General features: G+C 42.2%; 1 protein-coding gene and 1 long non-coding RNA gene across 2 annotated transcripts; both read left to right on the top strand.

Annotated features, from left to right (window-relative positions):
• The first annotated feature begins 336 nt into the window (after positions 1-336).
• On the top strand, positions 337-5,267 carry LOC122684897. Its single transcript, XR_006338189.1, has 3 exons — positions 337-583; positions 845-1,019; positions 5,131-5,267. It is a non-coding gene; the product is annotated as an uncharacterized LOC122684897 (long non-coding RNA).
• Positions 5,268-13,875: 8,608 nt separating this feature from the next.
• Positions 13,876-15,380, top strand: MC2R (melanocortin 2 receptor). Its single transcript, XM_043889421.1, has one exon. It carries the CDS (start codon positions 13,972-13,974, stop codon positions 14,863-14,865), a length of 894 nt encoding a protein of 297 aa, XP_043745356.1. The 5' UTR covers positions 13,876-13,971; the 3' UTR covers positions 14,866-15,380.
• Positions 15,381-20,319: the final 4,939 nt, after the last annotated feature.

The raw sequence follows: 20,319 nt of genomic DNA, 5'->3' as shown, positions 1-20,319 counted from the left end.
GGGCCCACGACTGTCCACAAACATGCCTAGACTGGACTGGAGTGACCCTGGTGCTGGCAGCACTCAGGAGAACATGCTTCGCCTCAGGGACAGAAGAGGAAAGGCAGTTTATAAAAATGTTTCCCCAGTTGGGAAATCAAACTCCGTCCTCTGTCCTCAGTCTTCCCCAGACCACCCACATGGGGACACTGTTCAGCTTGAAGCTAGAGCTGATATTTTCAGAAACAGCCACTAATTTGGACTCAGCCCCAAAGCTCCAGGTCCACCCAGACTTGGCCCCACCCACACTGCATTTAAACACTTAGGTCCACAGGGCCTGGGAGCAACAGTAGTCCTCCCCTGCAGGGACTGGCAAATAGAAAGCCAACAACATTGTATCTAAAACTAAACAGTTTTGCTGAGAATAATGGGGCTCTGGACTGCGGCTTCTGTGAAGCTTAATGACAGAATTGGCAGCACAGGAGGTTTTCTTCTTGTGGCGGCCCATGCTCCTCGGGCCTTGGGCACACTGCCTGGCTCCCTGTTCGATCTTGTGAAACTCGGATGATGGGTTACTTCCCCTCTTCTTAATAAGATTAACGAGGTAAGTGCAAGACGTTTTGAGTAGTTTGCTGAAATTTTTAAAACAAATTCTTCCAAAACCATTTCCTCAAAATCCAACTTTACTGAATTCCTTGGTTGAAAACTAACCCAAAATGATGTTAAAAATGAGCAAGGTCACAGTTCTGCCATCTGCCATAAACCTTGTCGTGAACATTGGAAGCACCCTTATCCAGCTGAGCCCATGGAAATTGTGTCTTAGTCTAACCGTTTCTTTCCATTTCTCCCAACTTCACATTACCAGAAGTATGCAGTGCCTTTCGAATGACATTTATCCAAGGTTATGATAACAAACAACTGTCCCTCCAGTGATGCATTTGTTCCGCACCTCCCAGCCCAAGGCCCTGCTCTTGCTTTTCTTTCAAATCTCATTTAGTCTCAGTCATCTCGGCCAGAAAGTTCCTGCTTCAGAGCAGAAGGTGAGTACATTTTTTACTAATTTCTCAGGTTCTTGAGTGCTTTGGGCTCATAAATAGAGCAGTTAAGGAAAAACCTTGAGAAAAGATTATATTCAGAATTCGTAGTAGCTCATCTTTCAAATTATGGTCTTTCATCCTCATGTGGAGTACATTATTTTCTAATTAAACTGTAACAACAAAATCTTCTCTGTGTGTATCAAACTAAACCAAATATCCCTCCTGATGAATTTATTCTAAAGTTTTAGTTTTAAATCATCATCTAGCTCTAGTTAAGGACGATAGGCAGGTTTTTCTAATGGGATTATGAGTGGGAAAAGTCATGCTTCTTGTGGGAAAAGTCATGCTTCATGTGGGAAAAGTCATGCTTCTCTTACCCCCGGAGAGTCACCCTTTTACCTGATTAACCTTCTGTTTTCACTCTGGCACTAGTGCCTAAACATCTCTGCCATCGACATTAACATGTGGACTTTCTGTGATCTGGGGCAATTAACACTCTGCCTTTCTCATCTGTTGAATAGTCCTCTGCCTTCCTCGGCAAAGATATAGGGTGTAGGATAAATAAGCGGAGAAGGCAATGGCACCCCACTCCAGTACTCTTGCCTGGAAAATCCCATGGACAGAGGAGCCTGGTGGGCTGCAGTCCATGGGGTCACTAAGAGTCGGACACAACTGAGCGACTTCACTTTCACTTCTCACTTTGATGCATTGGAGAAGGAAATGGCAACCCACTCCAGTGTTCTTGCCTGGAGAATCCCAGGGACGGGGGAGCCTGGTGGGCTGCCGTCTATGGGGTCGCACAGAGTCAGACACGACTGAAGTGACTTAGCAGCAGCAGCAGCAGCAGAATAAACAAGAATTAAAAGCACATTCCTGGTCCCGTTCTCCTCCAAAGCCCTAATCACTTGGAGAGCCATGCACCCACTACAGACTTGAGACGTTTTGCTCAGTTGGCTCCGTCACGGGGGAAAAGCATTCTCCAGAAAGGATGGCCAAGTCTTTTTACAAAAACAGCAAGTCACCCTATTTTTATTTCTGTAAACTGCCTTGAGATAATCCTACTATTCATCCTCCTCCTAAACACACACACTTACACACACATGTACATGCAGGCATCTCATTCCTCACTGGTGGGAATGCAAAATGATACAATCGCTTTGGAAGACACTGTGGTGGTGGTTGATACAAAACTAAACAGACTCTTCCCATATCCAACAACTGGGGTCCTTGGTATTTACCCAAATGAGTTGAAAACTCATGTTCATCCCAAATACCTTGACATGGATATTTATAGCAGCTTCATTCATAATTGCCAAAATCTGGAAACAACCAAGAAGTCCTTAAACTATCTTTTAGCTATCAAGCCTAAAAAAGACAGGGGTGAAACTCAAATGCATACTAAGTGACATAGCCAGTCTGAAAAAGCCAGCTGCTGTATGATTCTGATTATATGATGTTCTAGGAAAAGGAAAACATCAAGACAGTAAATAGATAAGATGTTACCAGTGGTTTGGAGAGGGACTGAGGGCTGTGAATAGATGTAGTACAAGAGGATTTTTGTACCACAGAATAGTGAAACTATTCCGTAAGATACTATGATAGTGAATATATGACACCATGCATTTGTCAAAACCTATAGAAATTTATGGCATAAAGTGTGAATCTTATGTTTTCAAAATTTTTTTTTAAAAAGTCATTTTGGAGGTTAGACTGTCTCAGGATGCAATGTAAGCAAAGAATCTGATTGTACCATCATAAATACATGAAAAAATCTCAATGCACGGGGTGGGGGGGAGGTGCTGATGTAAGTGACCTTGAAAATGAGCGAAAACAGTAAGACACAGATAATCTGCTCTCTAGACGACACAGTTCACCACAGGGATGTGGGCTATTGATCCTGAAACCACTGCAACTATTTCTGTGGTACACCTGCAAGTGTGCACCTGGACCCAACAATTAAAAATGCCCTGCATGTGGCAGGAGCTGGTTCTTCGCTGCTGGAACAGGAGGTTACATATAAGTAAGGAGAGGAGGCTGGAAGGAGCCACATGGCAACAGACTGGAGGCTGGAAACTTCAGGATGAGCTCATGCTTGTCTTCATATAGATATGGATGGAGAGAGAAGTATTTGTAGGGTTGTCTGCACCCATGGCTAGTGTACACACATATGTCTCCTTGCTCTGTTAGTGAAAAGGGCTTAGGAGCAACAGCATGCAAGAAACAACATGCACTTTACCCCTCAGATCTTGGTTTTTAACACCATTTTCCAATAAAAGGAGTCAGTGATCCTCTCAGAACAATGGCTGATTTCATGATGATGGCACAAAATAACAAAAGTGAGCTGGGAACAATGTGCAGTGCAAAAGATAAACAACTGTCCCAAAAAAATTACAGTGGTAAGGGTTATGTTCAAAGGACATGTGCCAACTTCAAGAAGTTGGAATGATACAAGCAACAAAATAAGTAAAATAATACTAGATTATAACCTAAAATATAAAATAAATATCCATGTATCCATGGATGACCAGCCCATCTTGGGTGGCCCTGTGTGGCATGGCTCATAGCTTCACTGAGTTATACAAGGCTGGGATCCATGTGATCATTTTGGTTAGTTTTCCTCTGATTGTGATTTTTACTCTGGAGGCTGTGGGATGGTAGTTCTTGCTTGTTCTGTCTGCCCTCTGAAGGATGAGGATAAGAGGCTTGTGCAAGCTCCCTGATGGGAGGGACTGGCTGTGGAGAAAACTGGGTCTTTCTCTGGTGGGTAAATTTTTAATCCAATTGTCTGCTGATGGGTGGGGCTGTGCTCCTTCCCTATTAGTTGTTTGACCTGTGGCAACCCAGTCCTGGAGTCTAAGGGCTCTATGGTAGGGCTACTGGTGACCCCTCGGAGGACCTATGCCAACACATGGCTCCCAGGACCGCCCTGTCCTCACAGCAGGCCACTGCCGGCACACATTTCCACAGAAGACCCTCAAACACTCACAGGCAGGTCTGCCTCAGTGTCCTCTGAGGTCAGAGCTCCTTTCCCCTGGGCTGTGGTGCACACAAAGTTTTGTGTGTGTCCTCCAAGAGTCTCTGTTTCCCCCAATCCTGTGGAAGTTCCGTAATCAAATCCCACTGGCCTTCAGAGTCAGATTCCCTGGGGATTCCCAGTCCCTTTGTCAGGTCCCCAGGTTGGGAAGTCTGATGTGGGGCCTCACATGGGAAACTGGGTATGCTGTGTATGGGAACTCACTATACTATCTTTGTAACTTTTCCATGAATACAAAATTGTTCTAAAATAAAAGGCTTATTTTTTAAAGAATGTCCAAGTTCCATCACCCAGATAAAAATCTGAAACATTTTTTGGGGACTTTTCGATGCTTTTGCATCAGTATATATATTCTGTACCACTGAACCATGATTTTAACCACAGAAGAGGGCTCTACCTTATGGGACTGCCAGAATTTATTTAACCAATTATTCATATGGTTATAATTGGTTTATAATTATTTATAAGGTCACCAGTTATTTACATGGTTTTCAGTTTTCCACTGAAAAATATGTATATACTGTGAGCATCATTGTATGTACATCTTTGTTCTTATCATTGACAATATGTTCAGAGCCACTGAGTCAGATTGGTCAGGTTGGCAGATCCTAAAGGCAGAGCGTCATAGTGGAACTGTATCAGTCACCTTCTATTGGGTTAGGGTGTGTGACTAGGATCCTTAGAATTTTAGTGATAACACACTTTCTAATTAAGGGTCAGTACCTAAATTTTGAACAATTTATATTTATTGAAACAAATAAATCAGCTATGATCATGATCTTTCACAACACCTTCATTTCTTTTTTTATTAATTTATTTTAATTGGAGGCTAAATACAATATTGCAGTGGTTTTTGCCATACATTGACATGAATCAGCCATGGGTTTACATGTGTCCCCCATCCTGAACCTCCCCTCCCACCTCCCTCCCCAAACACCTTCATTTCTAACTATTTTTTTCATCTTTTCACTTGTCTCAAGTGTCATTAGTCAGTTAGGCTCCAATGTTAATAGAAAACTGTTTGCTTTAACCATGTATTTCTCTTTTCCCCCTCCAACTTTCACCCCAACCCAATATCAGTATCTTCTCCTATATGAAAAGGAGTACCAAGTACTCAAGTGAAGACGGACTGACCTGTTTCCAGGAGAAGCCTTTCTCAACTCACCAGACCACCTTTTGATTTGCACCAAATGGAAACCTGGGGATCTGAAATTACAATGATTACAATGGGCTTACACTTTTTTTTGTCTTTTTCTTTCTATTTTTATTTGTTTGTTCGTTTTCTGTGGGGAGGGGGGCTTACACTTTTTGATCAGGGTATATTTCCTAAGTTTTACTCATTAGAATGATCAGTGCTTTTATCCTGAATATCTCAAAGTCATGTCTTCATATGAACCTCATATAACCAGTATGGGTTGCGCCACAAAGTCATGGTAGAAATAGTCACATGTCTTAATATTCAGATTATATGTTCAAGCATCAACCTGCTATGTAGGAGAAAAAGGCCAGTGTCTTCCTCTGGGCTGTCTCCTACCCTGGATGTTCTGTAATCCCAGGGTTTATGGACTCGAGAACTGAGCCAGGAGTCTGGCATGCGTCCATCTAGTGCTGTCTGGACTCCTCACTGCCACCTGGTGCCGATATTGGGAACTGCTCCACTGTTTATGGGGGAGCTAGCCCAGATGGGCGTAGCTCTGAGCACAACCAGGGCACAGCCTGCCTCAAGGGACTGCCAGACCATGACCTGTAGTCCTGAGCACTTTTAACCCCATCACAGCCACCCCAGGGTACTAGCCACCTTGGAGTTCTGGGACAAAACTGGATTTGACGTTCACTTCTCTCTTCCAAAAGAAGGACTGTCCACGGTCTCTTTCCCTTACTGAGAGCAGACATTCTCAGAGGTTGGGCAATTCTTCCTTCCTGACATTCAAATAAGAGGTCTGATTTCAACTCCTTTCTACTGACAAAGGCTACTCACTTTCCCCTTCTAAGAAAAAGCCTCTTCCTTTCTGTCCTGCACCAAAGGTCTCATTATTTCCTGCTTTTACTGCCTAGGAGAACTCTAGCCCTTCACGTGCTCCTGCAGATAAAGCCATGTTCCTGGACTCCAGGGAACTGGGTCCCTTGCCCTTCCTAAGGGGAGAATGAGGCTGCTCATTTTACAGGCACTACTTCAAATAAAAATACATCAAGAAATTAATCTTTAGCAGAAGTGCTCATTTTCCCACAAATTCTAACTGAAATTTTGTCTGCCAGTGAAAAAATAAAACCACTAACCACTAACTCTTGTTTCTTGCACATTTTATATATCTCTCCCAAACATATCTTTCTAGAAATACAAACTGTTGATTATTCGATTGATGACATTCACATTCTAACACATCAAAAATAGTTCCTGGACATCTCAGTGAGTCACGAGAGTGGATCAGAGAGGAGGAAGGAGAATCTGCCAGCCCCCCAAAGAGCTACCTGCTGCTCAGGAGACATAACATAAACACCGGAAGCTGACCTTTCACATGGGCAGAGGGTACCACACGCCAAATGCAAGAATAAAACACACTTCAGGACATGAGAGCCGAGCGGTCACATGGGTCGGGGGCGAGAGACACTCAAGATGTTTGGTCTTGACTTAGGGCTAAAACAAAAGCAGGATTTAGACACAGGAGAGATTGGGGAATTCTAGCAGGAAAACAGTAGTAAAAATGTGGAAGGCAAAAATGTGCTAAACTTCCTGGAGACAATAAGAAACCTGGGCTGGCTGGAATGTGGATTCTACATAGAATACTGGGGAATATGACAAGAAAACATTAGCCTGGAGCAGAGTGTAGATAGCCTGAAATGCCAAGTACCTTAATAATGGGATTTTATCCTGTAGACAATGAGAGCTCCTTGATGGAGCCCACACTGCATGATGGCTCTGAGTTGGGTTATTTGCACATAATGTCATGTATGACCCAAACCTAATGCAAGAACTTTAAACTAAGTAGTCTTGTTCCCATGTGCTTGTGTAGGAACTGAACAGGATAAGGTTTAAGGACATCTATATCTTTGATGCTTTTTCTTGACTTTGATGATTATTTCTCTTAGACTAAAACAAAATTAACTTTCACAAAATGTTTATATTTTTAGGACAAACCAGATATAGTAGAACCAAGGAGGTCACTTGTCTCTAATTAAAATCAAAACTTAGTTTGATCTTAATATATCATTTCTACCCCCTGCCCACCCCCCCCACACACACACACCACTATTTCTCAGATTTCCCTTCCAAGAATATTGGAAATTTTCAAAGAACATTAAAAATTGTTTTAAAGAGAAAGATAAATTAGCAAAAACACAAAGATATATCATCACTGAAACCCTGAACTCCTCCAGAAGTCAAGCACCCAGTCACAATCAGATTTAACACTTTCCAGGCAATCCTTCTAGTGAGCATCCTCAACTGTACTCTTATGAACATATCCAGCTCTCTCGCCAGAAAAGTGTACCACTTCTGTGGAATATTGTTAAACAAGGTGGCAGACTTAAATGTCCTACAGGCTCAGCCTTTCCACTTCAGGGACTGTGTCTTTTAATCTTTATTTGCATTGTATTATATAATTTGAGAAAAAAATCAATACTCATTTAGTTATGTATATAAAACTCAAAATCTCCTACTTTGTTAGTAATTTAATTGAGTTTTCCTTGGCCAGTGAGACAGCATGTTTATATCAAACTCCAAAGTAAATAAAAATGGTAAGGACAGCCAAATGACAGTTGAGACTAGGTGAGATTATTGCTACCTCAAAGGAGGAAGGGGAAGCAAAAGCTATGAAATTAATATAAAGACCTTTCTTCCCAATTGATGGGGAAAACCACCAAAAAAAAAAAAAACTCGGTAAAAACATTCTCAGCAGCACACCTAACAAGTTTAGGTGTCTCCAAGGCCTTTCTGCCTCAGCAACTCAGTTCTGCTGCTCCCTGTAAATACTGATTGGGCTCCAGAGTTCAGTTCAGTTCAGTTCATGTCCGACTCTTTACAACCCCATGGACTGCAGTACACCAGGCTTCCCTGTCCATCACCAACTCCCAGAGCTTGCTCAGACTCATGTCCATTGAGTCGGTGATGCCATCCAACCATCTCATCCTCTGTTGTCCCCTTCTCCTGCCTTTAATCTTTCCCAGCATCAGGGTCTTTTCCAATGAGTCAGTTCTTCACACCAGGTGGCCAAAGTATTAGAGCTTCAGCTTCAGCATCAGTCCTTCCAATGAATATTCAGGACTGATTTCCTTTTAGGATTGACTACTTGGATCTCCTTGCAGTCCAAGGGACTCTCAAGAGTCTTCTCCAACACCACAGTTCAAAAGCATCAATTCTTCAGCACTCAGCTTTCTTTATGGTCCAACTCTCACATCCATACATGACTACTGGAAAAACCATAGCTTTGACTAGATGAACCTTTGTTGACAAAATAATGTCTCTGCTTTTTAATTTACTGTCTAGTTTGGTCATAGCTTTTCTTCCAAGGAGCAGGCCACTTGTCTTTTAATTTCATGGCTGCAGTCACCATCTGCAGTGATTTTAGAGCCCAAGTAAATAAAGTTTCACTGTTTCCATTGTTTCCTCATCTGTTTTCCATGAAGTGATGGGACCAGATGCCATGATCTTCATTTTTTGAATGTGAGTTTTAAGCCAGCTTTTTCACTCTCCTCTTTCACTTTCATCAACAGGCTCTTTGGTTAATCTTCGCTTTCTGCCATAAGAGTGGTATCATCTGCATATCTGAGGTTATGAATGTATCTCCCTGAAATCTTTATTCCAGCTTGTGCTTCATCTAGTCTGGCATTTCACATGATGTACTCTGCATAAGTTAAATAAGCAAGGTGACAACATACAGCCTTGATGTACTCCTTTCCCAATGTGGAACTAGTCTGTTGCTCTAGAGCTAGCAATTTCAAATTGAAAGTTCTCTGTGCTTCAGGTGATTCTACAAGAAGCAATGGCACAGTGGGAGAGAAAACTTCTCTGATTTTAGTATCAGTCTTAATTAATGAATTCCATTAATTCCAGAAGGTTGCAAATAAGAAAGCAGGCAAAGCCTTCACAAACCAGTCCACAGCAATTAACAGTCCTTGTGTCTTAAAAGCACCAGCTCAGGGCCCATGGTGGACAAAGGTATACAGTGGGAGACACCAGGGAGAGGGATCCCAGCCACACAGACTGCAGAGTTCCATCACTTACAATGTCCCTCACAACAAGCAGATCTTTTCAGTTCGTTCACTTGTTCAATTTTATAAGAAGTCCTCCAAAGTGCTCTACCCTATTCAAGTCAAATTTCTGGGATTGAAGGTATGAACTGGCAGGCACTCAGCTCCTCAAGGTGACTGGGGAACTGCCATGGCAAGATAGCTGACTGGTTACACATACTCCTTCTGACTGCCACATGGACTTCTGCCAGGAGTTGCCAGTGCTCAGTGGAGTTGGGTGCAGGCAGAAGGGAAGGTTGTTGAGCCTTCCCCTGGGGAGATGGAAGCTCCCAGACCAACCCGCATGCTCCACCCTGCCCCATTCCCACACCACACCCTCCTTTTGGCTACTTTTAATTTATGTAAAACCTAGCCTACATGTTGGTTTTTAAGATTTTACTGTTGTTTCCAATTTTTCATCTCTTCTTTTTTTACTGGGTCATCTTTAGCTTGCCTTACTACTGTTTTTCCACTCTTTTTCTTCTTATTGAATTTACGACCAAGAAATAGAAATACAAATAAGGATAGTTTGTACCCAAGAAGAATTGACTATTTTGAACTGCGGTGTTGGAGAAGACTCTTGAGAGTCCCTTGGACTGCAAGGAGATCCAAGCAGTCCATCCTAAAGGAAATCAGTCCTGAATATGCATTGGAAGGACCGATGTTGAAGCTGAAGCTCCAATACTTTGGCCACCTGATGGAAAGAACTGACTCATTGCGAAAGACCCTGAGGCTGGGAAAGATTGAAGGCAGGAGGAGAAGGGGACGACAGAGGATGAGATGGTTGGGTGGCATCACCAACTCAATGGATATGAGTTTGAGCAAGCTCTGGGAGTTGGTGATGGACAGGGAAGCCTGGCATGCTGCAGTCCATAGGGTCACAAAGAGTCAGACAGGACTGAGCGACTGAACTGAACTATACCCAAGGAGGAAATGGTGGGTGTCTCTCTCAGCAACATTATCAGGGGAAGGTAGGTCCGTGTGTTTGTGGGCCCCGGGGCAGAAGTAGGAAGCTAAGACCAGAAGGCCCAAGCATCCTGAGAGCACAGAAACAGTAGGGAACCTGCCCAAGCTGGGATGTCAGAGTAACACAGAGGGAGGAGATGCCACACGTGCAAGTATGTAGGCCAAAACCTACCAGCTGTTCCACTGGCAATAATCCTCCTTCATTAAGGAGGCTACATGGGGCAGCACACCGCTAGTGAGGATATAAACTGGTACAACCCTCCAGGAAGGCAGTTTGACATTATCTTTGCATGTATGGATGCATGTTCACTTTCACTCAACAATTCCTTTTCTGTGAACTTATCCAACTCACTAGGCACATGAAATCTTATACTTATATGATTATTCATTATAGCACTCTTTATACAGCAAAATGTTTGAAACCACCCAAGTGGCTATCAATACACAGATTAAATAACTCAGGACATATCCACCCAATGGAATACCTTGTAGTAAACTTTTTAAAAAATGGAAAAATGAAGAGCAGAAAGAATAGGAAAGTGATCCACCTACTTTGTGGAAAGTGTCCAAGATGAAACAAGGTACAAAACAGTACGTATAATACACCGACCACTGAACACACAGGGCAGCAGGTATCGTGCTGGCCACAGAAATGGGGTGACTGGTGTCCAGTGTTACTGAGACCAAGCTCAGTCTGCTCACCACACCATAGACCAATGAATCTGAGAGATGAGGGGTTGAGGCAAGGGAGAGATTTAATCAGGGAGCCGGCAGACTGAGAAGGTGGCAGGCTAGTGCCTCAAAATAGGCATCTTACTGGGGTCTGGATGTCAGGTTCTTTTATAGTTCAGAAGCAATGAGGAACTAAAGTCAAAAGGCAGAATAGAGAGGGAGATGCAATGGGGAAGTAAAGTGAAAGACTTAAATTCAGTCTGACAAAACATCTCCAAGGGAATGGCCAGTCTTTAGAAGGGGTGTGTTCATCTCTTCTATTCGCAGGTGGGCAGGGACAAACTATCTCTCCACAAACTGAACAAAGGCACTTTTGTTTACAGTCCGGCAGAGGGACAGGGTCCTCCAGGCAAGCCATTGAGTATGATTATAATAAAAGCGATGAAAAGCAAGTAAAAGAAAGAGTTTCTAACATGGAGCCAGAATTGGTTTTCTCCCTGCAACACAGTGCTCCGTGTCTGGGTCCCCAGCATGTTTCCTTCTGGCTGCCCCCAGTCCATGACTGGGCTCAGTCTACTTTTGCAGGAGCTAGGACTCCTCTAATTGGCAACTGACTCAACGACTTTCCACTGACCAGCTCAACACTTTCCAGAGCTGTGCTGTGGTCAGAGACTTTGCCTACTCAGCCCCTCTTTCTTCCTCTTCTTTGCCCCCAAGAGTCAGACCTGCCTTACAGCCTGAAGACTCCCTTGCTGCTCTTGCTGCCTCTCCCTTTCACCCTAACTACTGGGAGAAGACGTATACACTCCTATTGTTTTATGGGCATAAAGAGACTCCAGAAGACTGGCCACTTCTTTGAGGAGTAGTAATGGGAAACACAAGAGGAAGGGAAGGGAGAGAGACTATTATTTCCATGTATCTACACATACACACAAGTACACATATATAAATATATATGACAGTAATCCCTATTCAAAAATTAAATCAAAATGTTACATGCATCTAGTAAAAACAGGGAGAGAGGGCTTCACTGAGCTGGGATGTAGGCAGGAGCCCTGCGGCATTGTGGCACTGTGATTTATAAGAAGACACATATGTGGTCTGCCTCCTCTTGTCTGGCACAGAGTTCACAAGATCGCTGGAACTCTCTAAGTGGGGAGAACAACCAAGTTGTCTCTTGTTATGTTAACGAGGTGACTTTTGGAAAGCCACTGCTAAAATCTCAAGAGGAGGGGGCCATTTGGGAACCCAGACCTCAGTTCCTCACTGGCTCTTTCTGAAGCCTGGATTCTAAAACTCCATCAACTGGAAAAGCCATATGGTACAAACCACTCATTCACTCAGCAGAAAAATAAGCCTTGTTACCCTCCTCCCCAGCCGTTCTCCCCAGAAGCCATACAACAACCCCAAAGCAGAGAGAGCGCCATGCGGGCTGCTGACTGTCTCCAGGACGCCTGCAGCCCTTTTACTCAAGGCCTCGTGCCATCTCCCTCCCTCCTCAACTGAAGGAGGGGATTGTGGAGCCACACTCTCCTCTGAATTTCTTTAATATAATCTTCTAGAGAGAGTTGGGAAAACAACTTGGTCAGTTTTTTCTGACTTGGTCAGATACACAGGTTTTTAACTTAAAATTTCATTTTCATTTCTACTAAAGCCAATAAAATTTATTTATCAGATGAATATTTACAGAAGCACTAAGATAAGTGATTTATTTTAGCAGATATTCATCTTTGGAGCCAAAGAGACCTTGATTGAAATCCTACCTCCCAGTATCTTGGCCTTTCCACCCCAATTCCTTAGATGCAATTTGGGGACAATAGGACTACCTTATATTGTTGACAAGAGGATTAAAATGAGATGCCACACATAGCACATGGCATAGTACCGGATGGCACGTAAGGGGAATTTCACAAATAATAAAGCTTTTTCCTTTCTCTCAGAGCCCTGCAAAAATATGAAAATTAGACCTTTACATTTTCTGGCCAAAGACAATAATCAGTATAAAAAAACCTCATTTTACAGTTGCCCATGTTCCCTTTTCTTTTGCAAAAAGCATCTGCCAGTTACCCCACATAACTGTTGTTACAGCCACAATCACTTGCTACACTGTTGGTGGCAGCTGGGGGTTCCTTAAAAAACTAAAAATAGAGTTGCTATATGATCCAGCAGTCCCACTCCCAGGCATATGTCTGGAAAAGATGAAAACTCTCATTTAAAAAGAAATACACACCCTAATCCTCATAGCAGTACTATTTACAACAGCTAAGACATGGAAGCAACCTAAGTGTCCATCGACAGATAAATGGATACAAAAGATGTGTTATACACACACACACACACACACACATAGAAAGAAAGAATATTATGCAGCCATAAAAAAGAATGAAATAATGTCATTTGCAGCAACATGGATGGACATAGAGACTGTCATACTAAGTGAACTAAGTTAGAAAGAGCAATAAATATATCACTTATATGTGGAATCTAAAAAAAAAAATGAAACAAGTGAACTTATTTACAAAATGGAAACAGGCTCACAGACATAGAAAACAAAGTTATGGTGACCAAAGAGGAAAGAAAGGAAAGGATAAAAGGAGTTTGGGATTAACAGCTATATGTTAACTGTGCATAAAATAAACAATAAAGATATACTTCATAGCACAGGGAACTATATTCAAGAATCTGACAAAAATATATGTATACACACATATGTATAGCTGAATCATTTTCCTGTACACCTTAAACTGACACATTTTAAATCAACTATACTTCCATTTTAAAAATATATATTTAGGAAGGATTTTTTAAAAGATGAGGGTCCAATAAATTATTTTATTTAAATATTCCACCATTGTATTTTGCAGAGGCAACAGAGCTTCCTCAAAGGTATCATGGCTTGTTTTTATTTTGTGATCTATTTTGTAACTAATGTTCCTACATATACTTTTTAACCTCAGGTCTTCAGCAAGAACTACAAAGAAGAAAAGATTCTGGAGAATCAATCAAGTTTCCTGTCAAGTTCCAGTAACGTTTCTGTCTTACCTGCACACAGGAAAGATGAAACACATTCTCAGTCTGTATGAAAACATCAACAGTACAGCAAGAAATAACTCGGACTGTCCTGCTGTGATTTTGCCAGAAGAGATATTTTTCACAGTATCCATTGTCGGAGTTTTGGAGAACCTGATGGTCCTTCTGGCTGTGGCCAAGAATAAGAGTCTTCAGTCACCCATGTACTTTTTCATCTGCAGCTTGGCTATTTCTGATATGCTGGGCAGCCTGTACAAGATTTTGGAAAATGTTCTGATCACGTTCAGAAACATGGGTTACCTCGAGCCTCGAGGCAGTTTTGAAAGCACAGCAGATGATGTGGTGGACTCCCTGTTCATCCTCTCCCTCCTCGGCTCCATCTGCAGCCTGTCTGTGATCGCTGCTGACCGCTACATCACAATCTTCCACGCTCTGCAGTACCACCGCATCGTGACCCCGCATCGCGCCCTCATCGTCCTGACAGTCCTCTGGGCAGGCTGCACGGGCAGTGGCATCACCATCGTGACCTTCTCCCATCACGTCCCCACGGTGATCGTCTTCACAGCGCTGTTCCCGCTGATGCTGGCCTTCATCCTGTGCCTCTACGTGCACATGTTCCTGCTGGCCCGCTCCCACGCCAGGAGGACCTCCTCCCTTCCCAGAGCCAACATGAGAGGGGCCGTCACACTGACTGTCCTGCTCGGAGTCTTCATTTTCTGTTGGGCACCCTTTGTCCTTCACGTCCTCTTGATGACATTCTGCCCGGCTGACCCCTACTGTGCCTGCTATATGTCCCTCTTCCAGGTGAATGGTGTGTTGATCATGTGTAACGCCGTCATCGACCCCTTCATATATGCCTTTCGGAGCCCAGAGCTCAGGGTCGCATTCAAAAAGATGGTTATCTGCAACTGGTACCAGTAGAATGATTGGTCCCTGATTTTAGGAGCCACGGGGATATACTGTCAGGGACAGAGCAGCGTGACAGACCAACAGCACTAGGACTCCAACTGTCCTTCCCTTCCCTTCCCTAGCACACATGAGGATAATTCCACCAACTCTTGTCGTAATAGCCCAATTCCACGTGAACAGCCTTGCTATAGGTACAACTTCTATAGCTTAAAGAGGCAAAATAATTACCGAAAAGGCCAGAATACAAAGCACATACAGCAATACACATGTGAGAACTCTGAGCTAAGGAAAAGTTTGTTCTTCTATAGATAACTAGCTAGCCTATCACGGGGTGGCCTCTCCTAAGTGCTACGACAAGCACTCGAGGTATGGACTACAGGGTTTTTGTAAGCCAAAGGTGCCAATAAGTTGCTGCAGCTGCACTGCCACAGAGGGCCCCTGCCCGCCATCCGCTCTCCTTTCTGCCCACCTGCTTTGCTGCGCATCATCTCCAGTCTTTCTACAAGCAGGCAGGATGCATCTTATAGTCAAATAACCAGCTTTGAGTTTCCAATAATAAAGGAAGCTTCTCCGTTAGTCTTCTTGACTAACTCAGCATCCCACTGGCCTTAAGTATTTTCCTGGTTAAAACTCCTTATGCTTTAGGAGCATAAATTTCAAAGGAGGAAATAAATATTTAATCCATTTGGTTCCTATGTAGGAATAAATAAAGGCCAGAAGAAAACTGCAGCAAAATGAAGAAGGTATACCCAACCCTTGTGAACCTGTCCGGTGCGTGTGTGCTGGGTCACTCAGTGGTTTCCAACTCTTTGAGACCCCATGGACTGCAGACCACCAGGCTCCTCTGACTGTGGGAATTCCCAGGCAAGAATACTGGAGGGGGTTGCCATTTCCTCCCCCAGGGGATCTTCCCGACCCAGGGATAGAACCTGCATCTCTTGTGCCTCCTGTATTGGCAGGCAGATTCTTTACCACTGCACCACATAGGAAGCCCATACCTGTCCAAACATAGAAGTAAACAAAAAAAGTCGACATGTCCCAAAATGCATTTTATGGACTAAGTAGAGAATGTGTGTGTTCACCAGGTTTTTGGACTATGAGGGAAACCAAGACCAAAACAACATTTCAAGACAGAGCTGTTACTGAGATCCAAGCCAGAGACTGGTGAAAAACATTTAACATCATTCCACAGATGAGTCTGAGGCAGACAGCATCAGTGAAGAACTTCCTCCTACTAGAGCCACAAGAAAGATACCAGATACTGACAAGTGGCATCCACAGCAGGATAAAAGAAATACAAATTGTAGTAGGTTCATCTGTTTTTAAAGACAAAGCTTAAAGAAGAAGCAAATTCTGATCCTAAGTCTTTGCTGAGTCACAGATTAATTTCCAGGGATGAGCGATGGAAGAGACAAAGAGGCCAGATCTGCAGGTACACAGAGCTGAGCAGTTCAAGAGCCAGCAAGAGGGACAGTGTCTTGGGAAGAGGCACTTCTTGGCCCCCAGAGTTTCCCTGAGCTGCTGAGAGAAGCCAGCCACAAACACGACCGCTGGTCAGGTGATGGGTAGAGTATTCGGTGTGGAGAGGGCAGGAGCTTAAGAAGCAGAAGAGAAACACAGAGTTAAAGGGGAAGCTGCTGGGGTAGGTATCCAAAAGGTCAAGAATTCACTTGAAGGCGAAACCCAGTGTCTTCTGCACCTCCCTCCTCCAGAAATCCTTCCTCGGTCCTTCCCCCTCATCAGATAAATGACAATACCCCTTTCTCCTCTTATTTCTCTTGAGAGAACATCCAGGACAAAGGTGAAAAGAAGCAAAGACTGAGGAATTTCTTATACTTTTCTTCATTTTAACAGATAAAATTTCACTAATATGTTTACTTTTTGAAAATTAACTTTTATCAAATTAAAAATGTTCTTTTCCTGCCTACTTTCCTAATAGTATTTTTATCATTGATCAATATTGAATTTTATTTAATGCTTTTTCAGATGATCATTTTTTCCTCCTTTAATTTATTAATGTGGTACCTCAGATTAGTAAATTTTTAATAATTGGGCTATCTTTGCAAACTTCAAATGAAGATCAATATGTATTATAGCAACCATGGACATATTTACAAAACTAAAATATGTTGTTTTAGAACAGATTTATTTTGATTTATATTTTTACATACTTGAAATTACCTGTAAAGGTATAATTTAATTTATGTTTCATGAATAACTTTTAGTGAATTTTATGAGAAATGAGAACAGTACCAAAAAATAAAAACTCAAGGCACATGCTTTCCAGGGAATTCCCTGTCAGTCCAGGGGGTTAGGACTGGGTACTTTTACTGCTGGGGCCCAGGTTCAATCCCTGGTCTGAGATCATGCAAGCTGCATGGTGCAGCAACAACAAAAGGTATGTGCATTCTATAAATATTCTTTTTAAAATAAAGGAAAAGAAATTCTACGTGGGCTATTTAGTTAGCTACTCCTCTATGTATTTTAGTGATTTTTAAAACCTATTTTGTGCAGATCCATATTACTACACTTGCAACAGTTTGTAGCTAGCAATTCTCACAATCAGGGTGACAATATCCCACTGACATTACAACATGATTATTAAAGAAACAGCAAACAACTGTTATTTATTTTACTGACATGTATATTTAAGATTTATTATTTGCAAAATATTGCTGAGAAACTAATCCAGTTATTCCTCTTTGCAAGTCTACATGTATGTTTCTTTATCCATATAAGTGCAGTTTGTACTGTAATTAAAAGTTCTGATAGTATGTTAAGAGACTCTAAACACATGTATATTCTTGTTCAGTAAAAGTACATCTTTCTTCACATCCCCTAATATCTCAGGTTAGACTTTGATCAAGTTCCCCAGAACTCTGTGAAAATAAGGAGGGCAGAGGGCAGGAGGACCTACAAAGATTAAGTAGACTCCAGAACAGTGTCTCTTGCTTCCATTGGGATATTAATAAATGTACCTAATTTAATTCCTTAAGAAAGTTTTATGTTAGTAGAAGCTATATGATATCTGAGGTAACAAATCCCATGAGCTTTAAATCTGTTAAAAGTCTTCATTTTATCTGTCCCTATTTAATCCTTTACTGTTTTCTGCAGGTTTTAGCAGTCTGGAGTTTGTTGGATAAGACTATGATGTCACATAGACTTTAAGCAGGATGTCTTGCAGCACTTGCTGAAGAGTGCCAAAACTCCTCTTGGGGTCCCTTCCTCCTGCCTTTTTGATGATATCCAACCCAGGAGTGCTGGGATCACTGAAAATTGTCCCAATACTAACAAAGCTAAAACACTGATCAAATAAATTCATAGAATATGTCTAGAAGTGGCAAGAACTTCCTTTTACAGATAGAAAACCACTGTTACGAGAGGTGAGAGTGATTCAAAATCCACATCACTGAGTCCCAATCCCAGCTCCATGTGTACTATTTATATAACCTTGAATGAGATATTTAACTTCAGTAAGATTTCATCATTCCACCAGTTATATAGGGACCACAGTACTACCTGTCTCAGAGAATTTTGTGAGAAATAAATTAAAAAATACAAGTTTAGTACTATGCGTGGAGCATGCTAAATGCTTGATAAAAATTAGTGTCTACTGTCATTGTCATTGCTATTACTATTATTATCATGGGCCTTGGTAAAGAATCTGCCTGAAATGCAGGAGACACGAATTCGATCCCTGGGTCGGGAAGATCCCCTGGAGGAGGAAATGGCAATCCACTCCAGTATTCTTGCCATGGAAAACCCCATGGACAGAAGAACCTGAAGAGCTACAGTCCATGGGGTCACAAAGAGTCAGACACGACTAAGTGACTGAACATACACACATTGTTGTTATTACTCCAGTGTCAGACAAGTGGGCAGAGCCTTCTGACCACAGTGTAGAAATGCTGCTGCTTAACTTAGTGCTTGGGCTTCCCAGGTAGCTCTGCTGGTAAAGAATCCGCCTGTGATTCAGGAGACCCTGGTTCAATTCCTGGGTTGGGAAGTTTCCCCTGGCAAAGGGATAGGCTACCCACTCCAGTATTCTTGGGCTTCCCTGGTGGCTCAGATGGTAGAGCATCCACCCACAATGCAGAGACCTGGGTTCGATCCCTAGGTTGGGAAGATCCCCTGGAGGAGGGCATGGCAACCCACTCCAGTATTCTTTCCTGGAGAATCCCCAAGGACAGAGGAGCCTAGTAGGCTACACCATGGGGTTGCAAAGAGTCAGACACAACTGAGTGAGTAAGCACAGAACAACTTAATGCTTCCTCTTCTGATTCTCTCACTATAAAGGGCCTGCCCACATCCCCTATTCTCTTAGTCTCTAATTTCAAATACTTAAATATATTCATAATCAAAAAGGCCATCTCCAAACTTATCATAACAATTAGCAAGAATTGAGGTCTAAAAACCATGCTTTCAAGCATACACATAACCATGGCAAAGGAAAATGTCTAGTTCTAGGAATCCTGAGTGCTTTCCTGGTAACTATTTGCATCCTTCTAAGTATTTCCATGACACATTGTCACTACAGCTCTATATTTACAGGTTATTTTGTATGGCTTTCACTAGTTTCTACTCCTAAAAATTGTCCTAGCAGGCACATTGATTACTGCTTAAAAGTTAAGTTTCTGGAGTCGGAAAGAGCTGGATTCATGCCTGGGGAAAATACTGAAGGTCGTCAAAGCCCTTTCTCTCATCTATAAACTGGGCTATGACTTCACCTCTGTAAGGGTACACCAAGTCTATAGAGTGATCTAGTGAGGACTTGATGAGATAATGCATTTAAAGCACTTACCATACATGATAACACATTTGTTGAAGAGTAGACAGTTAAATGACAGCATGTTATTTTTTGTTATTATTTCTAACATTCAAATAATTAAACAGGGATCTGAGAGTTTAAGCTACCAATTCTTAATCTTAGGTTGTGACCAAACTCATTGCAGAGATAAATATTTCTATCTCTGCAATAAATGAATTTAAAATAGTTATTTTTATTAATTTTATTTATTTATAAAAATAAAAAATATTTCAAACATCCGAAGACATATTTTAAATAAAGCCTTGACTTCCACAGGTATGCTGGAGCAGGCTCATAGAAACCAACCCTTTAGCAGTATAAATTCTGGACACAATTTTAAATACTCAGTGCTCTAAAAAGTAAACAAAAGCAGGGAAGTTTTAGAGAAGAGTTACATCTTAAAGGAAGGGACAGACATAGATGAGTCTCTATTTTTTTAGTTTTGAGCTGAAAGGGGAGAGCCTCAGTGCAGTGCAAGGTGATTAAAATTCTCTGATAAAGTCCACCATCTTTCTTGCCTGAGGTACAAGGCCACCAAAGCTGCCAGAAAATGAAGGGAGGTGTCTTGGAAAGGATAAGCCAGAAAAAAGGAGGCATTAATCTTGTGGACAAACATTGCCCAAGTTTCTGGCTGACTCCGGAACCAAGCATGCAGACAG

The sequence above is a fragment of the Cervus elaphus genome, chromosome 27 (genome assembly GCF_910594005.1).
Source record: "Cervus elaphus chromosome 27, mCerEla1.1, whole genome shotgun sequence".
Classification (NCBI taxonomy): Eukaryota; Metazoa; Chordata; class Mammalia; order Artiodactyla; family Cervidae; genus Cervus; species Cervus elaphus.
The sequence above is the reverse complement of the archived record's forward strand: the minus strand, read 5'-3'. Positions and strand labels throughout refer to the sequence as shown.